Consider the following 12,237-nt stretch of genomic DNA (forward strand, 5'->3'; position numbering starts at 1 on the left):
TGAGTCCTAAAGTAGTAAAGCGACTGGCTCAGAGCCATCTGAGTGTCCGAGCTCGTTCAGAGATGTACACACAGTAAGTATTTGCTCAACGCATGGATGCATGCACGAACCACCAAACGCACTGGGGCTGGATCTGGTCTTCAGACCACAGTACTCCCAGGCACTGGTGCACTCCTGAGGTTACCAACATTCAGGGTACATTTCCTTTACATCCTGTTAGACTTGACCTTGGTCAGAAGGTCTTCAAGATGCCGAACTGGGGCGGAGGAGCAAAATGCGGCGCCTGCGAAAAGACTGTCTACCACGCAGAAGAAATCCAGTGCAATGGAAGGAGTTTCCACAAGACCTGCTTCCACTGCAGTGAGTTGGGTGAACAGCACGGGAGCCCCATAGCATCCAGAGGGCATTTCAAAGTTCACATTTAGCCACAGATACTGTGTATCAGTGGTCCTCAGGCTCTGGTCCGAGGACCAACAGCAGCAGCAGCACCTGGGAACTTAATAGAAATATCACTTTGGGAGCCTCTGGTTAGCTCAGTCAGTTAAGTGTCTGACTCTTGATCTCAGGGTCATGAGTTTGAGCCCCACATCGGGCATGGGGTTTGGAGTTTACTTTTAAAAAATAGAAATATCACTTTGGGGCCCCACATAAACGGATGGTGTTCTCCTGAGCACCCTCTTGCCAACGGCTTGCCCAGCTCGGAGGCCATTTCCCTGCTGCTCAAAGTCAGAACAAGTTAGCCTGCTGCTGCCACCGCGCTGAGAACCTTGACTCAGGGACAATATTTACAAAGTGTGACTTGGCAGAGAGAGGAAGCCATCGCTTATCTGGAGCCGGGATGGATCTGGCTCTAGGTTGTTCTCACTGGCCAGTGCTCCTGAAGTCAGCTGTGACTGGTCTTTCCAAAAGAAAGAACCTGTGTCAGGTGAGGGGCAATGCAGCTGATTCTATAACAGTCCAGAAGGGAAGAGTTTGGGGCCTGGGCACCAGTATCCTGGTGAATCTTTACCATCATCCGAGAAGGGAATCTTTACCATCATCAACTGGACACAGATGCACAAATGCCAAAACTGGGGGGAATAAATATCCCGGGGTCCATCTGGAAGTCTGACTCAGCCTGATCCATGACTTTGGACAAATCACTTCTCATCTCTAAGCACCCGCAGCAGAGCCTGGAGTAGAACCTGTACCTTCAGACCCTCAGCCCAGTCCCTTCAACATGACTTCATTCTAGAGTTTTCAATGGCTAGTCTAGTTCTAGGAGAACAGTCTTTTTTGGCCACCTACCTTCCTTGCCCTGCTCCTGTAGGTCTGGCTTAAGGGCTAGTTTTGCTGGACATTTGGCAGACCCCCCCCCCACACACACACATGGCTCCCCACATGACCTCCATGATTTAGCCCAGTGGCCGCAAAGCATCGCATTGCCCCAAACTGTTTCACACAGAACTTCAAGGATTCGAGGCGCTTTGTCCTTAAGCTGCCAGAAAAAATACTGTTTTACCGGCTGCAGGAGTTTCCATGATCTCATCTTCCATGGCAAACCGAGTTCTCGTTGAAGAACGGGGGATACACAGCTCTGAGTGTCTGGGTTGGAGGATTCACTAAGGCCTGGGATTCTAGCAATGGGTAATTTTTTTGAGGTGGGAAAGGGCAGAGGGAGAGGGAAAGCATAAATATTAAGCAGGCTCCACGCCCAGCATGGCGGACCCTGACACAGGGCTCAATCCCACAACCCCGAGATCATGACCTGAGCGGCAATCAAGAGTCCAATGCTTAACTGACTGAACCACCCCGCCCAGTGCCCCGATGAGTAATTATTTTTAAGTCATCATACACACCCATCAGATTCAACATTATTATTCCAGCTACCCAGAAGTCATTGCTCAAGAGTGCCTTCTATGACCTTCTGGCTTTTGTCCAAAAACACCTAGTGCTTTTTAAGAAGAGGCGGCTCAAGGAGTAATGGAAAGACCCCTGGAGTTAGAGTACAAATGACTAGGACTTGAGTCTGAGCTCTGCCATGTAAGAAGTGCGTGACCTTGAGCAAGTGATTTCACCATCGTGAGCCTCACTTTCCCCGTCTATAAAACGGAGACAACAGCACCCACCACACAGGTTGTCACAAGATGAAAACTGGGTTCCTGATCAGGCCTCTGTTCTCCTCTGATCCACTTTACTGAGTGAGAACAGGACATGGTAGGGAAGCTCTCCATGGTCAGGGGTGTCTTGTTTTTCTCAAGTGGCAGGAAGATGCCCTGTTCAAAAGAGCCGTGATGGAAGGGATGGGAGCATTTGCTGGTAAGCCCTTCTAACGCGTTGATATTGTCCTTAGAACTCACGGGTGGGATGAGGATCCGAGCAGCACATATGGGAGTGGACAGATAGGATGCTTTTCTCTTTTACCACCCCACGATGTGCCTGTCTACAGACCAGCCTCTAGCTGTCATGAATAGGATTCCGAAAAGCAGAGCCTACCTTAGCTTGTCCTCTGGCCAATGTTCTCCAAACTTCTAGACAACCTTAATCCTTCTTACCAGTGTTATCCGAAAGAAATATCATGCAAGCTACACATATACATTTAACGTTTCTAGTAGGTATCGTTTTAGAAAGGTACAAAGAAGTGACATTAATTTTAAAACGTTTTATTTAACCCAATATGTCCAAAAATTATAATTTTTACATGTAATCAACAGACATATCATTCATGGGGTATTTTACAGTCCTCCTTGTTTGTAATTAGTGATAGAAATAGGTGTGTATCTTGCACTGACCGCCCATCACGAGCAGCTGCGGCAGCACCTGGGTGCAGAAGCTGGTCAGGCCCCAGGGGGCGTGGCTATAGGAAGGACCCAGGCATGATGGGGCATACACAGTCCTGGAGGGATGGTCAGAGGCCCTGAGGCCAGTCACGGCTTTGCTACTTACATGCTGAGAATCGTGGACGAGTCACTGACCATGATTCCCATGGGCATGCATGCATGCCACTCACTCACTCATTCATTCAACAAACGTTCACAGCGGACTAACTCTGGGCCAGCCCCATTCTATGTTCTGAGGATATTAAAGTACAAGTCCTTTCCTCAAGGAACTCAGAGTCTAGAACACCAATGAATACTGGAGATGCTTTTCTGGAGACTTGCAGCTGACAGTAACAAGAAGGGTAGAGATGGGCAATATGTATGTTCAAATGTAAGGCATGTTTCTCCAAAAATTATTCCTCATAAGAAGGGTTTGCCTTATCTTCAAAGCCTTATGAAATATCTCATGCGGTAGGATAGTTTCTCGATTTTTTATCTTACAGGGAATTTTTAACACATACAACGTTGACATAATTGTTCAATGAATTTCCATAGACTCGTTTCCCATCCATACAGCCACCAGCCCCTCGTCCACAACTTTGTGCTTCCCCACTCTCATATTCAATTACTATGTTTTTAATAAGATACAGTTTGGGGAAGGCATAGTACCCTGTAACAACTTCATTCAAAGCTGGACAGCCTTTGAAGGTCACTTGAACGGCTTAAAAACAAAAAAGGAAGTAAGTAAATGAATGCACATGTTAATTCATTCTTAGGGCTACGACCTCACTATTACAAGCAGTGAGTATGACCTTAAACAACCTTTGAGGATCACTGTTATAAAGCAATGCAGCGACTTATTAACTTACAAAAATCCTACATTCTTTAAAAGATTTTGTTTATTTATTGAGAGGGAGAGAGTGCGCCAGTGGGGCCAGCAGCAGAGGGAGAGAGGGAATCACAAGCAGACTCCACGGCAAGCACCAAGCCTGATGCCGGGCTCGATCCCACAACCCTGAGATCATGACCTGAGCCAAAATCAAGAGTCAGACGCTTAACTGACTGAGCCACCCAGGCGCCCTCTACATGTTCTTTAAAGCTGTTCAAATGTGATGCTGATAGGGCTGATAGGAAGTTCTGGTTGAGATACAAATTCCAGGTGACAGCCTCCCGCTCAAGCATAAACAGGGTTGGCCCTGAAAGATGCAGACAGAAGCGGGGAGTCTGGAGAGCTGAGTCTGCTGCCTCAAAAAGACACCGGTGGTAGGGAGACCCTGACGGTGAAGGTGCAGAGAAAGAATTTGGATACACTCATTTCCTGAATTTGTGGGAGGTTTGAAAAAGGAAACTCTCCAAATCAACCCATTATTGATCGATATTATTAAATATTAGGAGGTATTAACACTTTCATTGACATCCTTGAGTTTATTTTATTTTTAAAGATTTTATTTATTTATTTGACTGACAGAGATCACAAGTAGGCAGAGAGGAAGGCGGGGGGGGGGGTGAAGCAGGCTCCCTGCTGATCAGAGAGCCCTATATGGGGCTCCATCCCAGGACCCTGAGATCATGACCTGAGCCAAAGGCAGAGGCTTAACCCACTGAGCCACCCAGGTGCCCCCCTTTTTTAATTTTAATTCAATTAGCCAACATATAGTATATCATTAGTTTTAGATGGAAAGAGTTTATTTTTTCAAATTGGCAAAAAAAAAAAAAAAAAAAGGAAACCAAAAAACTTCTCTATATATCTTCTTTTTGGAAAATGGAGGCTTGTCTTATATCCTTTCTATTATGGGGAATACTTTATGTTGGGTAATATATAGTGACCCGGGGCTAAGCCAATATAAGCTGAAGGTCTACCCCTTCACCACCTCCTGCTTCCAAAACTGGATGAAAAGTAGCCTCAGTGGTAGCTGTCTCCTTGCATAACATAGTGATCTTCAAAGGCCATGGTAAGTAGAGAAAATGCTCGACCCTGATTCTGATATAATTAAGGGAGAATAAACTCATCCCTAGTCTCAGCCCCTTATCCCTACCCACCCCGGCACACATGCAGACACACACTTTCCTGGTGTCATCTGGGCTGAGACACTCAGAGAATCAGCTTGTTCGGATTCAGGGACAATGTTCTCAGCTGATCCAAGACCACACGGCCCATTCCAATCCTGGCCTCCCCCTCTTTCTAGCTGGGCTCCACTGAGCACATTCTGTCCCTTCTCTGCTTCTCAGTTTCCTCACCTGTGAAATCAGGGGTGCCGTGGGGTCAGCAGCTCAGAATGCTCTGGGTCAGGAATCAGAGCTGTGCTCTTGGCCAAAGGGCCCCTCTTGCTGGGCCTCTTGGCCCTGACCATGGCATCAGGGCTTGGGGGAAGGTGGGGAGGAACCGTGGCCCAGCCCCCTGACCCTCCCTTTCCCGGCAGTGGCCTGCAGGAAGGCTCTCGACAGCACCACGGTTGCAGCTCACGAGTCCGAGATCTACTGTAAGGTCTGCTACGGGCGCAGGTACGGTCCCAAGGGGATCGGGTACGGACAAGGCGCTGGCTGCCTCAGCACGGACACAGGCGAACATCTGGGCCTCCAGTTCCAACAGTGAGTTACTGCCCTGCTTCTCCCCGCCCGCTGCTTCTCCCCGCCCGGTAGAGCCCCAGCTACCGGGACGGTTCATTCTGTTCCCATAGCAACATTTTCTGGAAGTAGGAGAATGGACTCGATTGTTGACTTGCCAACAATAGGAATACTCAGTCTGACCAAGTTTTAACAATGCGTCATCTCTCCCAAGACTCTCTTCAAATTATCTGCCTTTCTAAAGGGCAATTACTTTTACACCATGGCTCTTGGTTTGCATGTCAAGAGAAACCCAGAAAGTACAGCTTTTCCATTGTTTGACCTTTGCCAAAACTGCATGGAGCCTCGCTTCTTCCTCTTTTGAGTGTTTCGGTGTACATCACATAAATATGGCCGGGAAGCGTGGCCATTTGCTGTGTGCTTGTCACTAAAAGAATTCTTCCCTCGGGCTGAAGATGATTAACGTCCACATCACAGGGAGGGTGGGACTGCAGGGCCTCCCTAGCTGCCCACTGACCACGCAGTATTGACGTTCCCCCGGCGTGATCAAGGGAAGCCGGGCTATCACCCTGTACAAGCTCCATCTACCAGGCTGGTCTACGATCTTGATGATCACGCTGCCTTCCAGCCCAGAACTGAGTACAGACCGACAGCCACTCACCCACAGTGCTGCCTGGCCAGCTGGTGTCCAGGCTCAGCTCCACAGTGGGACTAGACAGAAAGGCCCACCTGAGACAGTGGCCCATGGAGGCCCTCCCCCAGAGAGCAAAGTTAGACCATCTAAACTGACATCTGGCCCCTTCCAAAGAAGTTAGGCCATGAGAGAGCCTGGGAAAATAGTGCAGGGATGTATGACCAGTCATTTGAATTTTTCTCATCACTCATTCCCAACTGAACACTGTTTAGTGAAGACAGGTACCAACCGCGTTCTTGGCCACACGCTGCTTGAAGCCCACTGTTCTCTGTTAGGGCTTCCTTGTGATGCTGCACCAAGAAGGACAAGAGTCCACAGACCTGGGTTTGGTCCCAGCTCCACCAGTCATGAGCTGCCTGACCTTGGGCTGGTACCCCTGGAACCCTTGCTCTCCCCCAACCAGCCCTGCCTGTCTTAGAGGTTATGATGAGAAGCAAGTGGTAAATATACAAGGAAACACCAACAGAGATGGAAACGAGGTGGGGGTTTTCTGTGCTTCTTAGATATTGCTCACATGGGGACATGTCACCTTTTGAAGGAGGACAACAACCTGAACTGTGACAAGGATGTATCAGTGTATTGGGCTGTGGTTTGCTTACGATCAACTGTCAAGATCCCATCTTGCTCTGTAGTATCTTCACAGCTCACTCCATGAAGCAGACCAGTAGGCTTTGAGATGGTACAGAAAAATCTAAACACTAGCAGCAATACTAACACAAAAACAATGCAAGCTAATGCACGTGGAACCCCTGCTAAAGGCTTTACAACAGAAAGGAAAGATTTAAGCCAAGGACAGAGAGGTTTGTTAGCCCTTACTACCTCCCAGGAGATACTCAGACTTCTAGGTGCTTTCCTCATGCCCCCTCATTAACCCCTCCCAACAAACCCTGCGAGGAAAGCACCATGATTAGTCTCCTTTTCCAGAGAGGGAGTCTGAAGCACCGAGAAGTTAAGTAACTTGCACAAGGTCACACAGCTAAGTCCCCTTTGCCAACAAGGTCTATAGGTTTCATTCACCTTTCTGTTCCCACCAGGTCCCCAAAGCCTGCACGCTCGGCCACCACCAGCAACCCTTCCAAGTTCACCGCGAAGTTTGGAGAGTCAGAGAAGTGCCCCCGATGCGGAAAGTCAGTCTATGCTGCTGAGAAGGTGATGGGAGGTGGCAAGGTAAGGACTACCATGTGCACCAAATGGGACTTGCTCATCTGCACAGGAGGAATGAGAGAGGAGAGTAGGAACTGCGCGCAGGTGGGAGCCAGGCCCTTTATCCTCCTTTGCTCCCGGGAGCCATGTTAGGAGCCACCCATCCTCACCCAGTTTCCTGGGCTGTGGCCGCCACTCGGCCGAGCCCTTGGAAACGAGAACTGGTGCAATTCGATGCAACAAGTTTCAGTCCACTAGGCAGAAGGCACCCAGCTAGCAGCTTGGAGATACAAAGGTGCTTGAGCCTCTTGTCCTTCCGTGTCCAAAATCCTGCCAGAAAGGTGTCAGCCCTGTGAGCCCGTCATCACTGTGTAACTCAATCACCACAGATGGATAGAGCAGACCCCTCATGGCAGTGAGAAGCATCTTTGTTCACAAGGGTCTTAGCAATTAGGGGAGTCACCCAATGCCTGAGACTTTACCGCACACTTGCCCTACAAGCTCTGGTTTCAGGGTATTCGCCGAAGGGTTTGGGCCTGATGGAGGAAAACAAAAACCCATTTATACTGAAGTGGAGAGGGATGGGTGGAAACAAGGGCCCTGGAGAGTGTCTGATCTCAAATATGAGGGCAGTCTCCACCCTAAGACTGGCTCCTTGAAGATGTATGAGAACCCAAGGCTGTGCCTAGGGGACAGGCAGGCGTGCGGAAGGAAGCCATCTTGTGAAGATCCAAGCCCTGTGACTCTCTTTCATGAGAAACACACAGAGTTCAAGCAAAGCTGAATTCCTGGTTAATTGCCTTCTTTCTTCACTTCTTTTCTTCTTTAACTTTATATTCAGTGTAAATGAATGTATTCAGTGCCCCCAAGTCCAAGTTCCTTTCTTTCTACCTTATACCTTGATCTTCTAGAAGGAGGAAGCCCTTTTCTATTTAGTGTGTTCTGAAGGAATACATACGGTAATCACTTTGATACATTTATTTGTAGGAGTTCTAGGAATTGCTGGCCGAATCCATTTTCTCTGAACCCCTTGGAAAAATTATTCTGGGGTCAATGAGACGTGTGAGAGGTTAAGACAGTGGCACTCCTTTATAAGCTGCTGGTGAGCTCTCACACGGAAACAGAATGCGCTGCCCCCCACACTAACGTAGCTCTCCCACTCTCCTGCACCCCTCAGCCTTGGCACAAGACCTGTTTTCGCTGCGCCATCTGTGGGAAGAGTCTAGAGTCCACGAACGTCACTGACAAAGATGGGGAACTTTACTGCAAAGGTGAGTGGTTCCGGGGACTCTCTTGAGATGTTTTCCCAAGGAGGATCCTCAGAGGATAAGTTGTGTCTAGCCAAGAGGCCTGCGTTTGCCAGGAGGCATGGCTGCTCAGCCTGGGCAGAGTTTGGGCTCTCAGGATAGGGAGCAAAATCACCAGAGGGAAAGAATTCCACACCCCCGTACCCAGCTCTGGCCCTCTCCACTGGAGCATGTGGTGGGGAGACCAGATGCTTTCAGATGCTCAGTGGTTCAAACAGCCTGGGGGGAGAGGGGAACATGGAGAAACAAGGTCCTGACTCTGGTCCTGGAAGAGGCCACAGGCCTCGATAAACAGCATCACATTCCCTTCTGAAAACCCAAACGCCCTCTATCTACCTGAGCCGTGGTTACGGGTGACTGGGGGAGAATGAACTCTCTTTAGTTCATTAGACTAAATAACAGTTCATTAGTTTAGAGAGTCTGACCTCTCTTTAGTTTATCAAGACACACAATATCCCTCCTTCTCTCCCTCCCTCCCTCCCACTCTTGCTCTCTCTCTCCTTCCTTCCTGATGTTTCTGTTTCTAATGTTGCGTATCACTTAGTGATTGCAGAGACAGAACTGAGGAACAAGTTTTCCTTCCTGTCCTCCCTGCTCTACCCCCGATGCCTCCAAAGGTCCCTTTGTCTTGCGGAGAGGAAGAGAGGTTAGCTCTCTACTGATGCTAAGAAAAGGGAGGAACGCATTAGGGGCAAGGTGCTGTTCCCTCAGCCCCAGAGCCACAGTTTCTCAGTGGGGCCCTCCCACCCTTGCACAGAATGATGGTGTCCCTCGGTCTCCAAGTGCGAGTGTTGGAATGGAGTGAGAGGAACGACAGGAGGGGCAGAGGGAGGCCATTCCTAATCAAGACTGCAGGACACCAAAGCTTTGCCCCAGGGGAGATGGAATGGGAAGGAACGCATTATCCCACAGGAGGTGGGTGCCTTCTCCCGACAGTGGAGGACACAGAGGGCCCTTAGCATTCGCAGGCCAAAACCCCTAAAATGTTGCTGCAGTCAGCTGACAGAGTGACACGTAGACAACCGTGCTGCCAAGGGAACAAAGCCCCAGTACCACACAATGCGGCAGCACACAGAGGCCAGTGAGCAGCTTGGGGCGTTAGGGAAAGCTTCTCGGAAGACAAGCCTCCTCTGGTCTTGGAGGGTGAATGCACACTTCGGTGGGGCACATTCCAGGAGCGGGGAGCAGTGTGTGCACCGGCACCCAAGCCAGGGCACCACGGTTCATTCCAGGGACCGTGGGTCGTTCCGTGCACCTGGGGTGTCGGGAAGGAGGCAGAGGCAGGAGGGGACCAGGCTGGGCAGGCAAGCAGGGGCCTTTTATGTTCACTCAAATGAGAAAATGCCTGTGAACACTGAGTCCTAAGCGCCCAGAAGTATCAACGGTCTTTATCAGCAGATCGAAAGTCTGTGTAGTTCAATGTACTCCCAAGTTAACTTGGGAATCCGTGTATCACAAGGATGCCTCTCAGAGCTCGAAGGGCTGTGTCAGACCCCAGGAAGCGTGATGATGGTCTAACCAACCCTTTCTCTCTCCCTTTTACCCGCCCCCCCTCTCGTTCACAGTTTGCTATGCCAAAAATTTTGGCCCTACAGGTATTGGGTTTGGAGGCCTCACACAACAAGTGGAGAAGAAAGAGTGAAAATCGTGCGTATTTCCACCAGCCTCGCACACTTGCCGAGTCCTCCTGCCAGACGGGAAGCCTGGTCCCATCGCCCCCTTTTGGGTGCCGGGCAGTATTTCTCTTCAGAAGTGATCATAGTCTTTACCCAAATTTAGAAAACACTTTTGGAAGAAAAGTATTAACAGTTTAACCTGTAACAAATGAGTTATTGTTATTTCTGACACCTGGGGTGGAAGAGGCAATAAATGCTTTGGTGGCACCTTGTATCTCTGGATCTTTTCTCTAGAATAGAAGGAGATTTCCAGGAAAAAAGAGAGGGCTTTCAAAAAACTCACTGTAAGGATGTCGTGAATCTTGGTGTCACCTGGGGACGGCGTGAGCAGGAGGAACAAGAGGCAAAGGAGAGCGGGCTTCCAGAATCTGCCCGCGGAGCTGCTTTCTCGCTGCTGGCAGAGAAAGAAATGGGGTTCCAGAGGAAGCAGACAACATGAGAGCAAATTCTGGAAGGAATATCAAAACCAAAAAACTGCTGAAGCGTCAGTCCTTTTGTCCTACAATGGGCTTCGCAATCTTCACACATTTCATGAAAACCCGGAAATGGCAACAAAATGTGGAGTTTGCTTCTGTGTTATAAACAACGGGAGGATGATTTTCTTTTATTCTGGGACAATTCCCTAGGGTTTAGCAATTTTCTGAAAACCTCTCCTACGTCAAATTGCCGGCCTCACCCACGAAATGCAGCCAATTAATGTCTCTGCCTCCTCAGCAAGTTCTCAGCAGCCCAGGCGTGCGTATTTTCTTGGGGCTCTGCTTTTAACAACCACTGCATCTCACCCGCCCCCGGGAGAATTCTGATTTCTGGGAGGAAATGAAAGCAAGTGAGTGTCTAGACGAAACCATGGGTTCGTCTCTGCTCCAAGGCTCAAGAAGGCTTTCTTTTAAAAGGAACACTTACTTCAGGGCTGATGACACATGTTGTCATATAGACAAAGCCCCTCACTGACTTTGTTACTTACCTACTAGTTTTTTGATGCTCAAAATGCAATTACATTTTATCATGTTCTCTATTGGATTGGCATGGATAGAATTGCGGGGGTTTGTGCCCCAGTCCACCTTCAAAGAGATAATGTAGAAGTACGCTTTATTTGTCCAGAGACTCCATGCTGGGGTAATTCGGCCATGGAGTTCCACCAAAATGAGCCGAGGATGGAAATACCGTACATTTTACATTCTCTGGGGAAGGCAGGGTACGGCGATTATTTTTTTTTTTAAGATATTATTTATTTATTTGACAGACAGAGATCTCAAGTAGATGGAGAGGCAGGCAGAAAGAGAGAGAGAGGAAGCAGACTCCCCACTGAGCAGAGAGCCCGATGCGGGGCTCGATCCCAGGACCCTGAGATCATGACCTGAGCAGAAGGCAGAGGTTTAACCCACTGAGCCATTCAGGTGCCCCATGGCGATGATTTTTAACTTGTAAGCTTTTGGCCAGAGTTGTCTGAGATCCTTTCAATGTCATTCAAACAATTAATAACACCAGTGATAAATAAGTCAATCAAATCCCCTTGAACCTGCATGGATTTTCAATGCAATATAGTCCCTTGGCCTTCACTAGAAGTTCCCTACCCTAGAGACGTCCAGGCTTGCAGAGGGGTAGGATACACACACGAAATGATCACTGGATTGTGCAGTGCTCTCCTCTGCCACCACGTCTCACAGTTCCCAGCCCCACCATCCATCCACCAGCGAGACTGAGCCCAAAACTCAAGTTATCTTTAGCTTTGCCCTCTCCCTCACCCTCCCTTGCCTCACTCCCCAAGCCTCCTTGATTCTGAATCCAAAATGTCTCTAGAATGCATCCCTTCCATTCCTACCCTTTGGAATACGTAGCAGTCAGCTAGGGCTTCCATTACGAAGGACCATGGACTGGGCGACTCAAACAGCAGAAATTACATTGCGCACTTCCAGCGGCTACATGTCGGAGATTAAGGAGTCAGCAGAGTTGGTTTCTTCTGAGGACCTCTCCCCTCGTCTGTGGCCACCTTCTCCCTGTGTCGTCACATGGCCTTCCCTCCGTGCATGTCTGTGTCCTAATTTCCTCTTCTT

General features: G+C 49.0%; 1 protein-coding gene across 1 annotated transcript; it reads left to right on the forward strand.

Moving 5' to 3' along the window:
- The first annotated feature begins 236 nt into the window (after positions 1 to 236).
- Positions 237 to 10,299, forward strand: CSRP3 (cysteine and glycine rich protein 3). The gene is made up of 5 exons (XM_046017242.1): positions 237 to 360; positions 5,219 to 5,387; positions 7,092 to 7,224; positions 8,378 to 8,471; positions 10,073 to 10,299. The coding sequence occupies exons 1-5, from the start codon at positions 249 to 251 to the stop codon at positions 10,147 to 10,149; spliced, it is 585 nt and encodes a 194-aa protein (XP_045873198.1). The 5' UTR covers positions 237 to 248; the 3' UTR covers positions 10,150 to 10,299.
- The last annotated feature ends 1,938 nt before the right edge of the window (positions 10,300 to 12,237 follow it).

Source organism: Meles meles, chromosome 8 (genome assembly GCF_922984935.1).
Source record: "Meles meles chromosome 8, mMelMel3.1 paternal haplotype, whole genome shotgun sequence".
NCBI classification, from domain to species: Eukaryota; Metazoa; Chordata; class Mammalia; order Carnivora; family Mustelidae; genus Meles; species Meles meles.